Here is a 19,522-nt window from a genome sequence, read left to right as displayed (position 1 = left end):
TACACGTGCGACTCTTCTTACTTCGACTCAATAGTTATGGGATTATGCAGAAAGATTATAATACACCGGTAAAGGTATTTATACAGCGTCCAAACAACTTTTGTAGAGCTTGCAGAGAAAGTTTAAAAATCAGTGGGCGCTCGCAAATTAATATTTTTGGAGCAAATAATCGAGAATTTCTTCGCCGTTTTGAGACAGTCGCTGGCGCGAAAGTGGTGGACATCGATGGTATATCGCAAGTTTTGTGCCAAAAATGCTACAGGACTGTTTTGAAATACCACAAGATTTTAGAACAAGAAAATGATATACTAACATTTAGGGAAAACTACAAGGAAACAATAAACCGCTTGGATTTAGTTCGCAAGAAGAGATGTGCTAAGGATTCCCCCACTACAACAGCTGATCCTCATTCACAGAAATTTAACGACTGCCATGTCCGGAAAAAGGCCTGCGCTAACAGCCAGTTAAGAAGCAAAAGAAAACTACTTTCAGATCATCGAGACTCTTTTGCGGATAACCCTTTCCAAGGTTTGGACAGTGAAGTTTTGTTGGACCCGAGAGACCGGAAAGCTAAAGGCAATGCTCGCACGGAGGTGAGATATTTTAATATCTTAGATTGTTCTTTAATATTTTTTTCTATGGTTACGTTTTACCTCTCTCTAAGATTTATTTAAAGAATATATTTTCGAAAGAAAGAATAGGGAAATTAGCGATAAATTCCTATTCGCGATAAGTTTTTTGTCGATTGTTGTCTCGATCGTTTCCACAATCATAACAAAAGGAGGCTCAATTTAAAGTATTGACATATCCTCTTTTGAATTCATTAACTAGGTCCACATTGATTACCCATCCGGCAGAGTAAAAAACGTTATTAAAGAAGAGTTAGATGCCACCATTATAAGACAGGTTGCTCACCAAGAATACCGTGGAGTAGCAAATTCTCTTTGGAAACACTCATCCCTAAAAGATGAAATATTACAGAAGCTATACTGTGATATCGATAAAGAATGCAACTCCTTATGCAGCGACAAACAACCATCCATTTTGAAAAAAACGAAGGCAGAAGATTTGGTCGCATTTTCTGAAAGAAAATGCGAAGAAGAATTAGCAACAAGAGCACCTACATTGTATGGATGCATGTGCAGTTCCAGTTTAAGCCTTAGAAAAAAGAGGAAAACAAAAGGAGATGGAAATGGTGATGAGATGAGTGGCAGTGCAGCACCTATCGTCTTTGCAGCTTCTATTCTTTTGAAGCAGAGATGTCCCCAGATGTCTGCTCTTGCTTTCAGGTTTTCATTGGGTGTCTTATGGCATGGTGGAGCTAAAAAACAGGTACATTTAAAGTTTGGCACACAGTCAAATATATTTTTCCTTTACATGTGTAATGTCTATATTCCAGTTGTGCTTGTAATGTAACAGATACTATGTAACAGAGTGCTATTAATTAACGGAGTTCAAGAAAAAGGATGCAATCCAAAACGTTGGGAATGTGGAGTGGGGAGGGAATGATAAAGGATATATACCTTAACTTCACGTTGCTCATAGGATTACTTAGGTTAAATTCATTTTTTTAATCTTAGGGTTTTGTTCGTGCAAACCGTTGGGGGATATCTGTAAGCCATAACAGCACCTTAAAGAAACTAGATGAAATGGGAAAGAATTTTGATTCTGAGGTAAAGACCTGGAAACGTGAGCTAGAGGACCATCACCTGATAAATGAGATGCTTGACCATGTCGATGAGTATTTAACTACACAAGAAGTTCAAAAGCAAGAGCAAATTCCAGAGGGGTTTCAGACAATAAATATTAGTAGTCTGGATCTATCATTCCCTACAGCTGATTCATCGATAGGATGTTGTAATGAGAACAGCCAATCAACAAACAGTGATCTAGCAAATATGGAAGACTTCCTTGATGATTACAAGCAATACAGCCAAAGTGAGAGCATTAAAGCACTATCTAATGCTGGGAATTGCCCTGTCTCTGACCATCTGATAACAAGTGGATTTTCTGAAGGTGATCTAAAGACATTCAATGACTTTGTCTTTGATCATGAAACTGTGGATGAATTAAACAAATTGGACAAAATAGATGTCGGCATTCTCAAATCTCATCAGAATTCCAATGAGCCTCCAAAATACCAAATTATAGGTGACAATTTAGATATGTATGTTAAGGTGAAACATATGTCTAGTGATAAACAGAACAGAAGCATACATTGGTTTGCCATGAATGCCATTCAAGATCGGGTGTCTTCCAAGTGCCCTGACAATGCCACACAGATTAAACCTATTTTAGAGGTTGAAAATTCAGAGTTCCTTCCCTCACCTGAAGACAACAATAAACTACTACAAGATTTCATCCCATTGGCTGCAAGAGTACTAGTTGATAAAGTCCCTGACTTCAAGTGCTTCAGTGGAACTATCATCAAACACATTCCACATCAGTTTTCACAGGAGATGAAGAAGAAGTCAGTCCAGGTTAGTAAATAGCTATAAAGTACAAATTATTTCATATGAAAAATACATTTACAGTGGGGATACAGAGGCTGCAAACCAAACCAACCAAAGCATATACATTTCCATACACATGACACAGGAAAAATCACTAAATTCCAATACATTTAGTTGGGGTTTTAATTGATAGAACAGAATAACAATGGTTAGGATCTTGTTGCTTGATTTTATCAACAAAATCACATTGTTGGTAATAAAATAGAGCACTCCCAATATCTTGACAATTCAGATTGGTAAATTATTGGTTTAATTAGGTAATTTCAAGATACCAAGTATTTTCCAAGATTGAAATTCCTGTGTTATATGACATGATTAATACATACTTAACAATAATTGATGCATTTCAGGTTCCTCTTGGAATCTTATTCAAGAATGAAAATCTGAATGATGAGATGATTGAAATCTTGGAACATATACAATCGAAATATGTACCTACCATGGTAACAACAACAGAAAGTGGAGAACAAGTGACTGAAGCCATTGAAAGTATATTCTTTGGAGGAGATCAACTTACAGAAGAGAGAGGAAGAAATGCTAAGGATGCTAGAGGGGATGGAGACACAAATTACGACAGACTTGAAGGTGTTGAAACTAAACACGAAGATTGGCATGGGATTCGTTTAATATACCAGGTATGTTTTTTATCCATTACTTCTAAAATACTAAGTAAAATTAAATGCATAATTTAACTAAAAATATTCACGCTAAGACTTGACATCACAGTCATTAGCACATGGCAAGTATAAACTTTGACTTTCTAGAAAAATTGTTCAAACTATATAACTTTTTGCTCATTGAACAGCAGAAAATTAGGCAATACACTTGCGTCAATCAAATAAATTGGTCGGTACCTTTATATTCTCTGATTGGTGGAGGCAGCGTATTGCCCTATTTCCCCTTTGCTACTGTTGTTTTGATGGGCGCGTGAAAGTTAAAGGAGTGGTAATGGTATTGTTAACATTCCCCCGTCTCCATTTTGTAAATCCAATCTTATTTTTCTTTAGGGCTTAAACAATAGTCTGTTTTAGTATCACAGTAATTAGAATTACAATAATTGTTATTATATTTTCAGATTTTGTATGACATCCTTTACAAGCAATCATCAGCAAGTGATCAAGGAACAATGTGCTCTAACATGAATGTGACCAACAATGTTAATGCAAAGACAAATAATGTGGAAGATAACTTTAATTACTGTAAAGACTTTGTTCACAATGAAACAAATGCTTACATAGTTGCAGCAACAATGTCTCACTTTGGCATGAAGTCAATACATGACGAAGCTGTTCCACATTCTGTAAGAACAGCATCTACGAAAGACAAACAACTTTGGTTCTACAATCATGTAAAAACCATACTTGAGAAATATGTGATGAAGAAACAATCAGAAGAATACAGCAAAATTGTTGATCATGTAAACACTTTAAACCAGCCAAAACAAAGAACAGTGTTCCCATGCAGTAAGTGCGGGAAGACATATGTTTATAAGAAAGCAAGAGATAGTCATTTGAAACTCAAACATGGAGTGGACATTGCTGAGACAATAGCTGAATCTCCTAAGCAAGTAGAAGTCAAAGAAGATTATGTATACAACTATGCTTGTGTGCGTTTAAGTCTTGGAATGCTAATTTTTAATTTCAATGATGCAGTAAAAGAAGGAGATGGTGCAAGAATAGTGAGATGTTGGAAGTACATGTTGCTGTTGTATAAAGGTCATGGCCACACAAAGTATGCTTTGGCAGCATTACAACTGATTGCAAATACTAAATCTCTGCTATCTTCAGAAAAGGCACACAGTCTTATATGGAATAGGACTGTGAACAACAAAGGTGGAGCTGGTAACAATATTTCTATGGATCTGAGGATGGAACATATTGTACATCTCCAGAAAGAAATGCTGAGTAATCTTGGTGCCAACCTCAACCAAACTCCTGCCTTACGCTGCAGCAGAGCAGTTAAGCCTGTTGAGGATTTGCTGTCTTCTATAGATGCAGAGCTAACTGTTAGAAGACCATCTGGGAAGCACACTGTGACACGCTCTCAATCAGACTTTCAAACAATTGTGAATGAGTTGCACACAAGAGCAGAGGTCTTTGTTGATAAAGCTGAAGAAGGAAGACAACATGCAGCCTTTCCGCACTTTAAAAGAAGTATACTCTCAACTTTGGAATATGACAAGCTGAATTCATGGTTTAATCAGCACAAGAAAAAATGGGCCAAACAAGGATTCTAAACTCCAGCTTTAATGCAGGAAAAATGAAAATAGCAGTCTTGCTTGTTATTTTTTTGAGGAATTATTCGAAAATTTTCAGGGGAGTCTGGTTTCACTTTTTTGCATATTTTTCATGACTCAATATTTATGCAATCTCAACCCCCCACCCCCCTTCCCAAAGAAAAAGGACTAAAGAGAATCCAGACATACAAGATAGCAGTTTACTTTCAATTGATAAATTTTTGGTTGAATAAATTTGATATGTGAACTTTAACTTTTACTTTGTGCAGCAAAGTGTCAAAGAAAACTTTATAAAGCTAGGTTTTAGTTAAATATGTCAAATGACATTTGTGTTAAGTTCAAAATACTGCAAAGTACCTTTAATTTTCTTGGTAAACATTTGCAAAATTCTTTTTTTCACTTAGGGCATAAAATAATGGCTAGTATGTCGCCTTGTTTCTTTACTGCTCAAGATAATTCGCAAGGCAAAGATCTGACCAGACAAATTCCACTGCTGAGTATTGTCTGATGTCTAGCCATTATTTTAAGCAAGCAGCTTTTTGATATTTGTGGGGGAAATATCAGAAAAGATATACCAACATGAAAAGAAAGGAATGCATAACCAATAGTTAATAATATTGATGTATGGTCCCTCCACCTTTAGATCGAATGTCAAAGGTCTCTAAAGGTGGAGGAACTATACATCAATATTATTACCGGTAGTTACTAGTACATGTTCAAAATATAAAAACAAATGTGAAAAATCCAATAAACAGTCAAACATGCTGTTGTGTCAAAAACAATATTATGTGATCAGGGCTCATTGCACATCATTTATTCCATTTTTTGGTGGAACAGGTACCAGTCTCAGTACATACATACTTTTAAATGCTTACATGTGTTTATTATCGCTCACCAGTTGCTAGACAGTTCTTCATCATCTGTACAATCAGCCTCACTTTCACTGTATTCTTCAAGTAACTCTTCACAGATGTAAAGTTCCACATCAGAACAGGTAAAGTCAACCTCTGATGAAGAACACTGGCTAATATCAATTTCCTGTTCATTGATGTCTTCAAACACATCATTCACCATACATAATATGTCCATGGCATGTTGGTTCTTGAACACAGGAAGATTTTCAAGTATGTAGGCTTTATTGAAAATAAATTTTGCATGTTTTAGAACTTTCTTCACCAATATATCGGTGAATAAAGCAGTGCCATCTATGCCTAAGAAGTCAATGAGACCCAAAGAAAGTTCCAAGACATTGTCTTTTAGGAGTTCTCGCAACAGCTCTTCTTGTTGTGCTGTAATGTTCCTGGTCTTCTGTGGTGCTTTGGATTTACAATCTGGAAGTGACACTTCAGGCAAAGGGATACTACACAATTCCTCTAAACATAAACATGTTTTGTGACAGTTGATACAGCATTCATGGCTTTGGTAGTTGGGGAACTCTTCAACCCCAAAATCAGCCAGTAAAAGTTTCCTCAAACATCCTGATGTGGATTTGCACATGTCTTTAACTGACTGATCACAGTTTTTCAGATGATGCCCAGTGTACATAATTAAAGCAACAGCAGGCTTACCATCTCTACCTCCACGACCAATCTGCTGAACGAGTTCCTCCATTTCCCTTGGTGGGCCATAATGAATTATTCTCCTTATGTTGGGAAAGTTGACTCCCATCCCAAGGGCATTAGTAGCAAACACCAGTCTACATGTGCCATTCTCATCATGGAAGGACTCTAATGTTCTTATCTGGTTCTTTGCCAGTGTAGAATGGTGAAACATGGAAATAATCAAATGTTGTGGCAAAGCTTCACAATCATGAGCGTAAGCATCCTTTCCAAGTTCCTGTTTAAAATGCATGAACAAGCGGCCACAGTCCTTTATCGATTTGCAGTAAACAATAGTTTTGTCCAGTGTTACATTTTTCTCATGAATCTCCTTTAGAAGCAATTCGAAAGAATTTCCAATGTTTGAATTCACCTTAGCAATGTTGAGGTAGATATTCTCTCTATTTGGACTAAGAAAAATTTCAATGCAATTTTTTCGAATACAGAGGGATTCTTTTATGTCCTTCCTTGTCTTTGTGTTTGCTGTGGCTGTCAGCGCAAGGACGGGGACCAGTGGCTTCTGGCTGAGCAGAGATCTAAGTTCCCCAAGTCTTGAGAAACACTCACGGAAAGCAGCAACATACTCCTTTTTACTCGATTTCTGTTTTTGGCTGCTGAATCCCCTGGAAAAAATATAACCAATGATTGAGCATAAATGCAGACATTTACAATTTGTGCAACAAGTGACCGATCTAAAAACACTTCAGTTTGAGCTGATTTCTTGTTGGGATCTAAAGCTTTTTTCAATTTTTATAATTCACAAATGTTTCGGAACTGTGGTTACAACGTCATGTAGGAATATTTTAGCTCTATCTTTTACAAGGTTTACGCCAAGAAACCTTTTATCGAATCATTGCTTCTTCTTTGTGACTGTTACTCTATGATCAGAACTATCCTCCCCTGTGTTCTCAAGATTAAATATACGAAAGCCGTAATTTTAGGTCCCTAAGTACTAATGTCACAGTTACATGTAATCGATTGTCAAAGTTTATCATCACGAAGATGGGTCATATCAGTTGAGCTTACCATTTTGGCACCACGTGCGCTTCATCGGTGACAACAGCGAACACATTTCTTTGATAGACCTCACTTTCAAGCATTTTCCTCCATTTTTCATTTTGGAGGACAGACTCGGGGCTTGCGAAGAGATAAGAATATTGACCACGCAGTATTTTCGATTCATCAATATCTCCTGTTAAACTGCTTGCTGTCATGCCTCGGGAATTCAACTCGGATATGAGACTCCACCAGCGAATTTAGCGGACAAATCACCAAGACGATGGCGTTCCTTGGGTAAGGAAAGCCTCTGAGATTAAGTTCCTTACAGAAGTCGACCAGTAGTTGGAATATGATTGACTTGCCATGACCGGTTGGCAAAACGGCGAAGACATCTTCTCGGTTTAACAGACCAAACAAAGCGTTGCTTTGCTCAGCCGATAGCTGTTCTATTTCGGGAAAACGACTTTCGAGAATTGACTTCAAGATACTCTCGAATAGTTCTCTGGATATCAAAACCGTCATTGAAACTATAAACCAGCAATATTTATAAACTATAGACTTTAGATAAGATTGTAAGATTTATTTTAAAGATCAAACTTCAGGCTGACAAGACGCTATAATGACGATATAGTCCGATGGCACGAAAAGTCTGACCCCTCTCCCCAAACAAAAATATTGACGTGACAAAATCATTCAGCCCCTACCCCCATAGATATCTAATCCAGCCAATCATATTTCTCGTACACTGATTAAAATAGCCATCCAATCAGAATTCGACGATCATAAGTTGATGGCATGAAAGTGAGATTCTCAACGGTCGTGACCAGAGGTTTCTCGCGGCTCGCTGCTTCGCAGCTCGTTGTTGCCGCTTTTTACAGAGAAAAAAAAAAAACGAGAAAGCTCTGGGACCAGGGTACGCAAACAACCACTTTCTTTCATAAGTAACGATCCTTCTCGGCGCCATTTTAAAAGCCTCGTTACGGTGCAGCTGACCGCGTAATTTCGGTCAATCGTGCTCCTGGAACCTAATGTCGCTTTTTATTTGAATTGAAACAGCCGTGGCATACTCTCTATTATAGACACAAAACTAATGAAATTTTAAACTTGTCACTTGGCCCTAATTGTCGTTCAATCACGGCAATCATGCTGGTCATTTGGTAAACTTATAAAAGTTTTGCTTTACGACTGTCGTGTATATAATAAGATTTTAAAAAATCAATCCATAACTAGCACTGCTGAGTACTAAATAGCACTGTTGAAGCTTCTTTCTTGAAGGGAATTCTCCATTAGATCATGAGTTCTGTTTTATTTATTCATTTATTTATTTATTTATTTCTCGATTTATTTATTTCTCGATTTATTTATTTCTCGATTTATTTATTTCTCGATTTATTTATTTCTCGATTTATTTATTTATCTATTTATTTATCTATTTATTTATTTATTTCTCGATTTATTTATTTCTCGATTTATTTATTTCTCGATTTATTTATTTCTCGATTTATTTATTTCTCGATTTATTTATTTCTCGATTTATTTATTTATCTATTTATTTATTTATTTCTCGATTTATTTATTTATCTATTTATTTATTTCTCGATTTATTTATTTCTCGATTTATTTATTTCTCGATTTATTTATTTCTCGATTTATTTATTTCTCGATTTATTTATTTCTCGATTTATTTATTTATCTATTTATTTATTTCTCGATTTATTTATTTATCTATTTATTTATTTATCTTTTTTTAAATTTATTTATCTATTTATTTTTTCGTTCGTTCGTTCGTTCGTTCGTTTATTTACTTATTTATTTTTATTTCTTTCTTTCTTTCTTTTAATGTTTTATAGTTTTTCAATTGATTTTTTTGTTTTTTTGATATTTTGTTTTTGTTTGTTTATTTTTGTTATTTATCCTTTATTGAAATCGGTATGTCAAAGTTTACTCAATTTCCTTATTAACGAAAAAATAAAAATAAAAAGCAAAAATGAAAAAGCAAAGAAAAGTAATGATGAGGTCGTGATGGTTAGGAGAGGGGTTAAGGGCTCAATGGATAACCCTCTCCTATCCGGACCTCTAATATATAAGGTCTGTTAAACTATTTATATAAGGAAAACCGAACCGTATTCTTCCGTGTGGGGTGCTTTTTCCTCCTTACATGAGTTAATTCATATTTGCGCATGTACTCTGTTATCCGTTATGACGTCACTGAGCAATACCACTGAAGTGTAATTATTATGAGAAGTAAGAAGATGTATTCACTATTATCACCAACTTCTAGTTTCCTCATGTTATACGAAGAATTGTACTGAAATCAGAGGTTTCGATACAAATTTTAACCGGAAATAAGGTTTTCCAATGAAGGAAAAATTCCGCATACTTTACGTCACTCTACAATCTGCCATATCAGCATAATATAAATCGGTAATAATATTCAAGTTGATGATATTGTGGTGAAAAGCCAATAAAGTGCTTTTGCAGTGAATTCCTTTAGATAAAGCCATTCAAATGTCGCTGTTATTAAAGCTCTTTATAGCATCTTTTTTCTCTCCGGAAAAATGAACTAAACGTTAAAAAAGATCTCGTATTTGTGATTTTAGTATTTCAATGGATATTGACGAAAAGCCAATAAAGTGCTTTTGCAGCGAATTCCTTGTAAAGCCGATCATATGTCATTTTCATGATGCCATGGTGCTCTCTATACTGTACTATATTTCTTCTAAAAGATGAATAAAACAGTAAAAAAGATCTCGTATATATATATATATATATATATATTGTGATGTTAGTATTTAAATTAGAGGTTTCAACAGTAGAATGACGATATTAGCCAAGCAATTAGTATTGCGTGACGTTGTTTATGAGTCGACAGATACGATTGAAAGGGGGTTCCCCGAGTCCGCGTCTATGCATATCATTACAGTTCATAAACCTAAAACAAACGCACTAGCTTAATAATCGATCCTTGTCAAGCTCCTAAAACTGGAAAGAAAACGAAGTCGATTGTCACTGAAATGAATATACGAATAAAAAAATTATATTTCGCCTTCATATTTTAATGTAGTTTGTATCTTCTACCTTCGCCACGTTTGCATTTGAAAAACCCTTTGTGTTTGTCTTAGTGTGTACCAGTAGCTGCCGGATCGCGTCTTCAAATACATATGCTTTCTTTTTCATTCTGGCAGTACCAAAATGGAGCGTAGTATTCGTTGTGTTTTTTCTTAATTTTGATTGTATAATGTTTGTACGAGACTACATTTTGCTCGTACTTACAGTAAAATAATAGCATTATTCTCTTCTTACGATCTGATTCTCTTCTTGTTTAACATGAAAACTGTGCTTTGTTGTCCTCTATATACGGAGAAAAACTCCAATTTTATCGAGACCTTTCAATTAATATTAGAAATTGAAAGAAAATTTTGATAAAAGTGTAGGAGGTCAAATTGGATGGAGGGGAAATCAGGGGGTAACCCTCACAAGTCCGGACCTCACTACAATATACTATAGCCTTGAACGAATATTTATATGAGGAAAGCCAAACTGATTTTTACATGTGGGATGCATAATAGCAAGGAAAGAAAACGCTTAAACCACAGGTTACTTCAGTGACATCAGTTTCCTTAAACGCATGCGCAATAAACCTGCTGGACCGTTTACGTGCGTATGTCGTTTTACCCAGACCACTATCGGCCAAGCAAATGGCGTCCAACTGTAAACGGATAGTATTTTTATGTACGTCATCTAATTGTTTGGCTCCAATGACATCATGCTTTGTAGTTTGTCCTGAAGGTCAAATATAGTCTGACGCCACTTTTGAATATCTTAAAATTCGATTCACGAATGTTCCAGTCCCTCTCGTTGCAATAGGATTTTAAAACTCTTTTCGCATCTGCTGGTGATAACCCTTTAAGGAGTCCGTTCATTTTTTAATTGGAAGGGGTGGAAGGGGAGGAGGAGGAGGGATGGTGGGGTTCGCTTTAAAATTAACACATTTACGATTACGAACAAACAATTTGAACTCTTAAGTGAAAATGATAAATTCCATTTTCGATCTTATCAACCCGAATAACAAAATCCAAAAAATTGTAGCAAAATACATGTACGAGAAGATAGAAGGGCAATGTTGCCACAGACAAAATAGCTAGGAAGCACTAAATAACCCTCTCCCCCCCCCCCTCTTCCCACCCCCTCTTCCCCCCCCCTGTCCGTTGTCGTATAAGAATTAACCCCTCCAATGTTTGTTTCTGTTTAATGTAAAAGTCCTGTGCGACTCAAATGTTGTTGTTGTTTTTTTGCCTCCCCCTCCCCTCCTGCCTTACCCCCCTCCCCCCTTCCCCTTCCCCCATTCCCCAGCTTTTTTTAGAACAAACGGTTGGAGTAAATATTTTCATATTTCCGTATAAGACTAAGACTGGTGGTTTTCGGTTCAGACGTGAGACAGGCACAGTACGACATGCCGTAACTTCGAAATCGTTTCATCGTCTCCCAGTAATTAATGCAACCAACGCGTATATCTACGACTAAGCTATAAAGATAAGATACGGCTACATTACAACCACGAATTCGAATCTTTACCACTCGATCATACGAAAACGGCATGAGTACCTATCGTGGAATGAGCGTGGTATCGTCCACCCGTTGGTGGAACTAACAAACTACAAGTGAGTATTTGAGTGTATAAATTAAATTTGTTTATATCCCGCCTGGAAAACCTAGAACCCACCTGGAAATTTTTTTCAAGAAAATATATATTGCTGGTTCAATTTTCAGTCGAGAAAATTACAGCGCTTCTCCATCACACGCGCGAAATCGTGAAAAAAAGTTTTGAGACATAACAGAATTTTGGTGTACGCCAATCAAAGTGTTTCCCAGCATTGTCGGAGAACACAAAGCTTTTAAGGTCACGTGCCTATGGAATGTCATGGAAACGCATTGATTGACGTCCACCAAAACCTACTTCGTCACGATGTATGGCAAATAGACCTATCCCGAATTCGCTTGACTGGTAACGAAACAATGGTTTGAAGTCGAGGTTGGACTTGATGAATAAAAGAATCAAGTCCAGTCTCGACTTCAAACCATTGTTTCGTGGTCAGTAGTCAAGCGAATTCGGGATAGGTCTATTGTACGATTTCACGCGTGTGATTGAGAAGCGCTTTAAATAACAAAAGATACTGCGGCCATGTTGGTTGATATAACAAAAGACAAGACGGCCATGTTGGTTGATTTAACAAAAGACAAGACGGCCATTTTGGTTGATATAACGAAAGACAAGCCGGCCATGTTGGTTGATATAACGAAAGACAAGGCGACCATGTTGGATGATATAACTAAAAGATAGGGCGGCCATGTTGGATGATATAAAAAACGATATGACGGCCATGTTGGATGATATAACAAAACCGACTAATAGCAAGTCTTGTTAAATTCATCCAACATGGCGACTGTGAAAATTAGCAAGCTATGACGTCATATGAAAATCAAATGAAAAAAAGCAATCGTCGGTTCAGGGTTCATGGTCTTTGATGTGACTGGGGTGTCGATCTATTATCAGTGTATATCAGCCATAACATTCCATGACCGATTTATAATTCATTGACTTAAAACTTTATTAAAGAACTTATCCAAGCGAGAAAAAGTTCCGACAATGACCTCATGTTTGACGTTGTCACATCCAAGAAATCGTTGTTTTTAGTCCCTTTTGTTGTTGGTGGTGTTGATTGAGGTTGTTCTTTTATGGCAAATACCTGAATACAAATTCAAATCTTTTTAATTGTAATGAGGCGATTAAAGCAATTGTTATTTTTATAATAGATAATCTCCAAGATATGAATTAAATAGATCATAAAAGTTTAATATGCATTAAAGCTGCTTGGCTGTCCAGCTACAAGAACAACACAAACTTCAAGATTCCATTCGGTTAGAGAGAGATCAGTATAACCCAATTGCTCGTGAAAAGCAAAGACTTAAAGACTAATCTTTAAAAACAATGGCGAAGAGCAGCAAAAAAATGTCCTAAAAAAGAGAAAGAGTTTGTCAAGTTCGCCCTGTTTCGTCATGAAGTTCAGCCATGTGACAAATGCAAGCCAGTGTTGGTCGAGTTTACTCACACTTTTCTTTAGTTTTTACGTCATTAAGGTAGGAATTGAAGCTTGTATTTTCTCTTTACGAACTTTTTCGTGTTTTTGCAAACGCTATCGGATAAATAAAACACTGGTTTAATCGAGGAACAACGAGAAAGTATCTATAACTATATCGCTCTATAACTATATAGAGCGCTATAACTATATCGCTTAGAACTAAAAGAAAGTTCATTTATTTTGCACTTATTTTTTTGTTTTTTGTTTTCGATATTTATAGACCTTGATGCTTTCCAGCCTTGCTGAAGGTAAGTTTTGTTTTAGTTCTAGTTCTAGTTCTCTCACAAGAGACGGTTCCGTATGACTATTCAACTTAAGCTCCTTTTTACTAACCGTTCTGTTGCACAACAATAGACATCTATCGCACAGCAAAAAGGTCATTAATAAAGTGGTTAAACATTAGCGGAAAGTCATGTGCATAGATGTACTATCCAACCACTTCGTCCTAACATGGAATTCAATCCACGAAAGTTAAATTTAACAATAAAACTTGTATATAAAAAAATAAATTAAATAAAAAACTTGTATGAAATGAGATCACTTTTATAGAAAGAAAACACAAAGTTTCCTCCACCAATATTTCAAAAAAAATGCTGACATTAAAAAAATAAGTATACTGATTAGTAGAAAAGTCATTTATGGTTTAAGACGTAATCTTTTAAGACAGATTAAGCATCGCGTTATTTTTCCGTAATCGACAGACATGACCACGTTTGCATCGTTTCCCAGCATTTCACTTTACTTTTTGCAAACCTTCTCACCAAAGATATCTATTCTTTTATTTATCTATACTAACAATTGGAGATTTTTTGGATTATTTTTCTTTAAGTAATTATTAAGAATTTTGTGCTTGTCAAGTGGCCTTTCACATGATTGCCGATAACGACGTAAAAAGAACATTTCATGATGAATTATTTATCCAATTATATAAACCTTGTTAGAATGAAACAGGTGGACAACGTGTGAGCTTCGGGGCTGCACTAACTTGCCTAATGAGATAGTGACGGTGAATTACTAAAATAAGTGATAAATGGAGGCGGGGAGCCCTGATTGAAGTGGCTTTAAAGAGGATTATCACTGAGCAGAATTGGCAATCAATAATCTAATGACAGGAGGGGGTTGAAATTACTGTTTCAATTCAGTTCAGTTTTTTGTTAAAACGACTTCAAAATGAGGGGGTTTGTACTTTCATTGACAGCTCGTTCTCGTTACCATCCGTCAATCAAAATGTTTCCATGACGTCGTTAGGGAATAGGCCATTTCACGGATCCCGTTACTCAACCTCAGCCTCATCTCAGCGCGTAATTATTCTTTAGAATTTGACTACAGTCTGCAGTAATGAAAGGAATTTACACATCAACGAACAATTGAAACACTTAAAAATTTCACAGGTTGTAGGCAATTTCTAAAGAATATATTACACACTGACGAAGCTGAGGTTGAGTAACGGGATCCGTGAAATGGTCTATTAAAAAGGAAAAACACAAAGTTTTCAAGAGCACGTGCCTATGTAATGCCATGGAAACGCCTTGATTGACATATACCGAAACCTTCGTCAGTCAGTGTCGTGACGGCAAATCGTACAATTCTGAAGGTATTACTCGGAATGAGCGTAGAAAAATATGTCATGGACAGACAGACGAACCGACAGGCAACTTATTGCAAGCACTCTTCCATTAGACGACTGCATCCCATATAAGCTATATGTTGTGCATCACATTATGCCTAATAGTGCCGTTATATACATTTATGTACCTTTGGTAGTGTATCCCATATATTTCGTGTATTCCATATACTCACTATATTCCATGTCATTTTACTATCATACACATTAAAATACCATCATCAACCGTTCTTTATATTTGTCAACCAAACTCTTTATCAGTGGCTGTGCTATTTCTTCCCATTCAGAGATTCCATTACGTCATCTTGGATGTTACAAGGACCAGTTAATACGCGCCTTGGAAAAAGATCTGGAATCCTACACCAACCCGGTTAATCCTGTACGAAGATGCGCTCATCGAAGCAGCCTTAAGGGATATCGTGCTTTTGGTCTACAGATCTTCTTCTCACGAGTCTATTGCTTCTCTGGGCATGGGGCCCTTACTAATTATAACAAATACGGACCATCTAACAAATGTACTAATGGGACTGGTGGAAATTTTGCGCAAGATATTTATTACATTGTTGGTACGTGTTTAACAAAATACGAGGCTATGTCATCCTTTATTACTCGGGATTTCCAAGAAATGCCCGAGGTATAAATTGGGCTTCGTTGTTTTCTTTCTTCAGTCACAAATCGCTGTCGAAGCCCTGAGAAGCATGCGTCAAATCAAAGTCTATGCGCATGCGTAGAATCAGCCATGAGCACATGCTTGAGTAATGGCGGATATGAGGAAGGACTCGTCACTGTTTCCAGTAATGAATAATATGGAGTCTAACACCCTCAACATTTTTAGCACGCGTGATTTTGCACAGACTTTGCACCATCTAAAAGGGTGACAATGTTCACGAAGAATTCTTTCGATTTACTGCTAGGAAGCCCGAGTTCACTCAGATATGCGTCTTGTTCCTCATTAAATATCTTGGAATCTTATATATGTGTGTGTGTATGTAAATGTGTTTGTATATAGAGGTTATCAGTCGGCCAGCATCTGATACGGCTGTGTATTTTTACGAGTCACAGAGTATTTTTGGCAAACCTTTAAGTCTTTATTACATTTGGTGAAATACACATCAAATTTACAGATACATAATACAGTATTAATAAATATGATATAGAAATAAATAAAGTTAGTATTCTGTAGTTTCCTGTTAAACTTGTATCATCCAAGAAAATTTAAAAAGTGGTCTATGGCCAGATGAGTTATATAAAAACGTATCTTACTTCCCAGAGCTACATAGAAGCTACATTTCACTCAATATTACTTACCTTCTTCTTCAGAACTCAACTTTAACCTATCGATTGTTATCAACCAACCATTGGATGCTGCCTTGCTGTCCAAATCGTCTGACATGTACAAATCGTGGTCTGACATCATCGACACAAGGGTAAGGAGATAAGATTATAAAACGACTGCAAGACGCACTGCAAATGCGAGACGTACTGATTGGGACGTGGCGCAAGGAGTTATTTTACTGAGCAGATTTTCGGGGGGGGGGGGGTAGGGGAGGGTTTAAACGAGTTACATGCGTCATGTGTGGAACACTAAGGTGAAGCTCAGGTAACTTTTAATATCTTTCCGCAGATCTATAATGTAACGACTGACCTGACAGGAATATGGAAGATTAAAGATGTTTACTTCAGGTTAGCTTCCTTTCTTCCTTCCTTCCTTCCTTGGCTTCACTTCTTCGTTCCTTCCTTGGCTTCACTCTTTCGTTCGTTCGTTCGTTCGTTCGTTCGTTCGTTCGTTCGTTCGTTCGTTCGTTCGTTCGTTCGTTCGTTCGTTCCTTCCTTCCTTCCTTCCTTCCTTCCTTCCTTCCTTCCTTCCTTCCTTCCTTCCTTCCTTCCTTCCTTCCTTCGTTCGTTCGTTCGTTCGTTCGTTCGTTCCTTCCTTCCTTCCTTCCTTCCTTCCTTCCTTCGTTCTTTCGTTCGTTCGTTCGTTCGTTCGTTCGTTCCTTCCTTCCTTCCTTCCTTCCTTCCTTCCTTCCTTCCTTCCTTCCTTCCTTCCTTCCTTCCTTTCCGCTTTATCAACCTTGTCCCCATATCCTGCCCTTTCCTTTTTCGTTTTGCCATAACAAATCTATAACATCGATCGTTGTTGTGTTAGGCCTTCAGGAGATTATAGTGTAGTGTCACAAGTGTCTTTGCTGAATATCAATGGCACTGACACAATGTCTAATGTGAAAAGAGCGTTACAACATGTTACCACCTCCATATTTCAGTCTACAGCCAGTTTCTTGGAAGTAGTTGGTAAGTAGGGAAGAGTAGGTATTACTGTGACAGTAAGGGTGTGATATCACGGATATATTGCGTTACATTATGTACGTGATCTCAAAGTTGGCATTAGAAACTGTGTGACAACAGGATTGACATTACAACCACAACATCCGATGACAGTGATATTTGGATTTTGCCATCATTGCAGGGCCGTAACCAGGGGGAGCACAAGGTGCACGTGCATCCCCCCCATAAAAGCTTAAGGTCCGCTCATCTATCTCCATTTGCTTTAAAATTGCATGTAAATGTTTTTTGATTAAATGAAGACCACTTCTGTCCGTCTGCATATGGTAGCATTCTTAAGAATCACTCTCCTCTATTATTTCTACTTCTTCTCCTTTTTTTTTTTTTTTTTGGTTCTGTAAATTTTTTTGGTTACCATTTTTTTTCTTTGGTTCTGCAATTCATTGCCTGTGTACCTCCCCTGCAAGATCCCTGGTTACGCCCCTACATTGACGTGACTTTCTGAACTTTATTTATTTCCTAACGTAAGGTAACGACCTCCCTTTTTATTTGTAGTTGCTGACATCACGTGTTTTCCTCCAATCACGTCAGTATTTCTTTCTCAGTCTGTCACGTTACCAAACGCGATGCTCTGCTCCAAGTCGTATCCCATCACATCAGTTGTCACGCTCTCCTGTCCAGCAATCTCTAATCAAACACTGTATCGGTGGAGTGTCTATCCTCTTAACACTACAATCCATCGTGTCAATGGACCCGTAAGATCCTTGGGGGATTCATCTAGACCATGGATCCAGCCAGGAATGCTAGCTTATGGCCTCTACATGGTACAGCTCAATACTAGCTTGAAAGAAGTGCGAGGTGCCGTTAGCTTTTCCTACGGGTTTTTCAAGATTGAGCGCGTAAACCCATCCATTGGTGTATCGTCCAATCCGTCAAGTTTGATTGGCTTAGAATGGAACTATAATCTCACTTTGCAGCTTAAGGGTTTTCTCGACTATCCCAAAGGCTGTGCTGAAGAAAGCTCGAGTGAGGTGGAGAAATACTATTGGTACTGCCGATTGTCACGTGATCCTGTGCTTATTTACAAAAAGGATATAAGTAACTTACCGTTAGCTATCCCCAGGCAGCCCGCGCACAACGCCTCTTCTCCAGGGTGTTTTGGTTCAGGCCCAGGACTGCTAAACACCACAGATCCTAGAATTTTCCTCGAGGGCGGCAGATTACCAAGCAACGAGGACATTTTTATTGATATTCTGACAAACGTCAATGGTGTAAAGATATATAAGACCGTGAAGTTGTACCTTGGCCATGGAGCCAAAAATGTGACATCTATTTCAAGGTAGGTGCCTTTAAAACCATCAAGCATTCAAATGTTATTGATATACGTACCTGAAATAACCTCTGGCGGGGCTGATTTAAGTCAGGGAAAAGTACATCAAAGTAGTATGTTTGAAGATCTTGAATATAGATAAATCCAAGAGCAGCGGCGTAACACTAGTCTTAGAGCTAAATAAAGGCTTTGCACAATCAAGTGATGGCAGCCAGCTGGCAGCAATGATACGAGGTAGGAGCAATTTAATCTGGTGTAATCTGATTGACATGAAAAATAATTAATGTTTTCCCAGAGGAAAAAGACTTTATTGTTGTGTTTACTGTCATGGCATCTATCACATGATGGTGCAAAGCCTCTGGGTAGCTAAAGGGCGAGCGTGCGCGCACGAAAGTTCCCGTCAAATCCACTCTGCCGTACTTTTTCCGTAACTGTACCGTACTGTACTCTGAGAGCAAATGTATTGATCATTGGTCAAAAGGTCGCTTTAAACAGGTGTTCGATGTAGGGGCCGTATAATTTAGTGTAACGTTACTAACATTCGCTTCGGTATGATTAGTTTACGAGCTTCACCGACGTCAGTACCTCAGCCTATGCAAACTGCATCAACACAGCTTCTGCAGACGACCACCACGCCCAACGTGACAACAGCAATGGAAGTAACGCAATCGTCGACATTCATGTCGAGTCCGACTGCAACAATCATGTCATCATTATCAAGTGCAGAAGTACGACCAGGTAAAAGAGATGAATCAACAAGTTTTAAAAACTACTTTCAAATTTCAAATTCACATTTCAACGA

General features: G+C 37.4%; 2 protein-coding genes across 2 annotated transcripts; one reads left to right on the top strand and one right to left on the bottom strand.

Moving 5' to 3' along the window:
* Positions 1 to 44: 44 nt before the first annotated feature.
* LOC116295548 (uncharacterized) lies at positions 45 to 4,948 on the top strand. Its single transcript, XM_089024027.1, has 5 exons — positions 45 to 593; positions 832 to 1,332; positions 1,581 to 2,480; positions 2,864 to 3,148; positions 3,589 to 4,948. The coding sequence occupies exons 1-5, from the start codon at positions 45 to 47 to the stop codon at positions 4,747 to 4,749; spliced, it is 3,396 nt and encodes a 1,131-aa protein (XP_088880153.1). The 3' UTR covers positions 4,750 to 4,948.
* LOC148905069 (uncharacterized) lies at positions 4,936 to 7,640 on the bottom strand. The gene is made up of 2 exons (XM_089024283.1): positions 7,374 to 7,640; positions 4,936 to 6,970 (listed from the first exon to the last, which is right to left on the bottom strand). The coding sequence occupies exons 1-2, from the start codon at positions 7,559 to 7,561 to the stop codon at positions 5,641 to 5,643; spliced, it is 1,518 nt and encodes a 505-aa protein (XP_088880409.1). The 5' UTR covers positions 7,562 to 7,640; the 3' UTR covers positions 4,936 to 5,640.
* Between the last annotated feature and the right edge of the window lie 11,882 nt (positions 7,641 to 19,522).

The sequence above is a fragment of the Actinia tenebrosa genome, unplaced genomic scaffold (assembly GCF_029948245.1).
Source record: "Actinia tenebrosa isolate PJP-AT-01 unplaced genomic scaffold, QUT_ActTen_1.0 PGA_scaffold8__29_contigs__length_14323225, whole genome shotgun sequence".
In the NCBI taxonomy this organism is placed as follows: domain Eukaryota; kingdom Metazoa; phylum Cnidaria; class Anthozoa; order Actiniaria; family Actiniidae; genus Actinia; species Actinia tenebrosa.
This window is presented reverse-complemented; position numbering and strand designations above follow the sequence as displayed.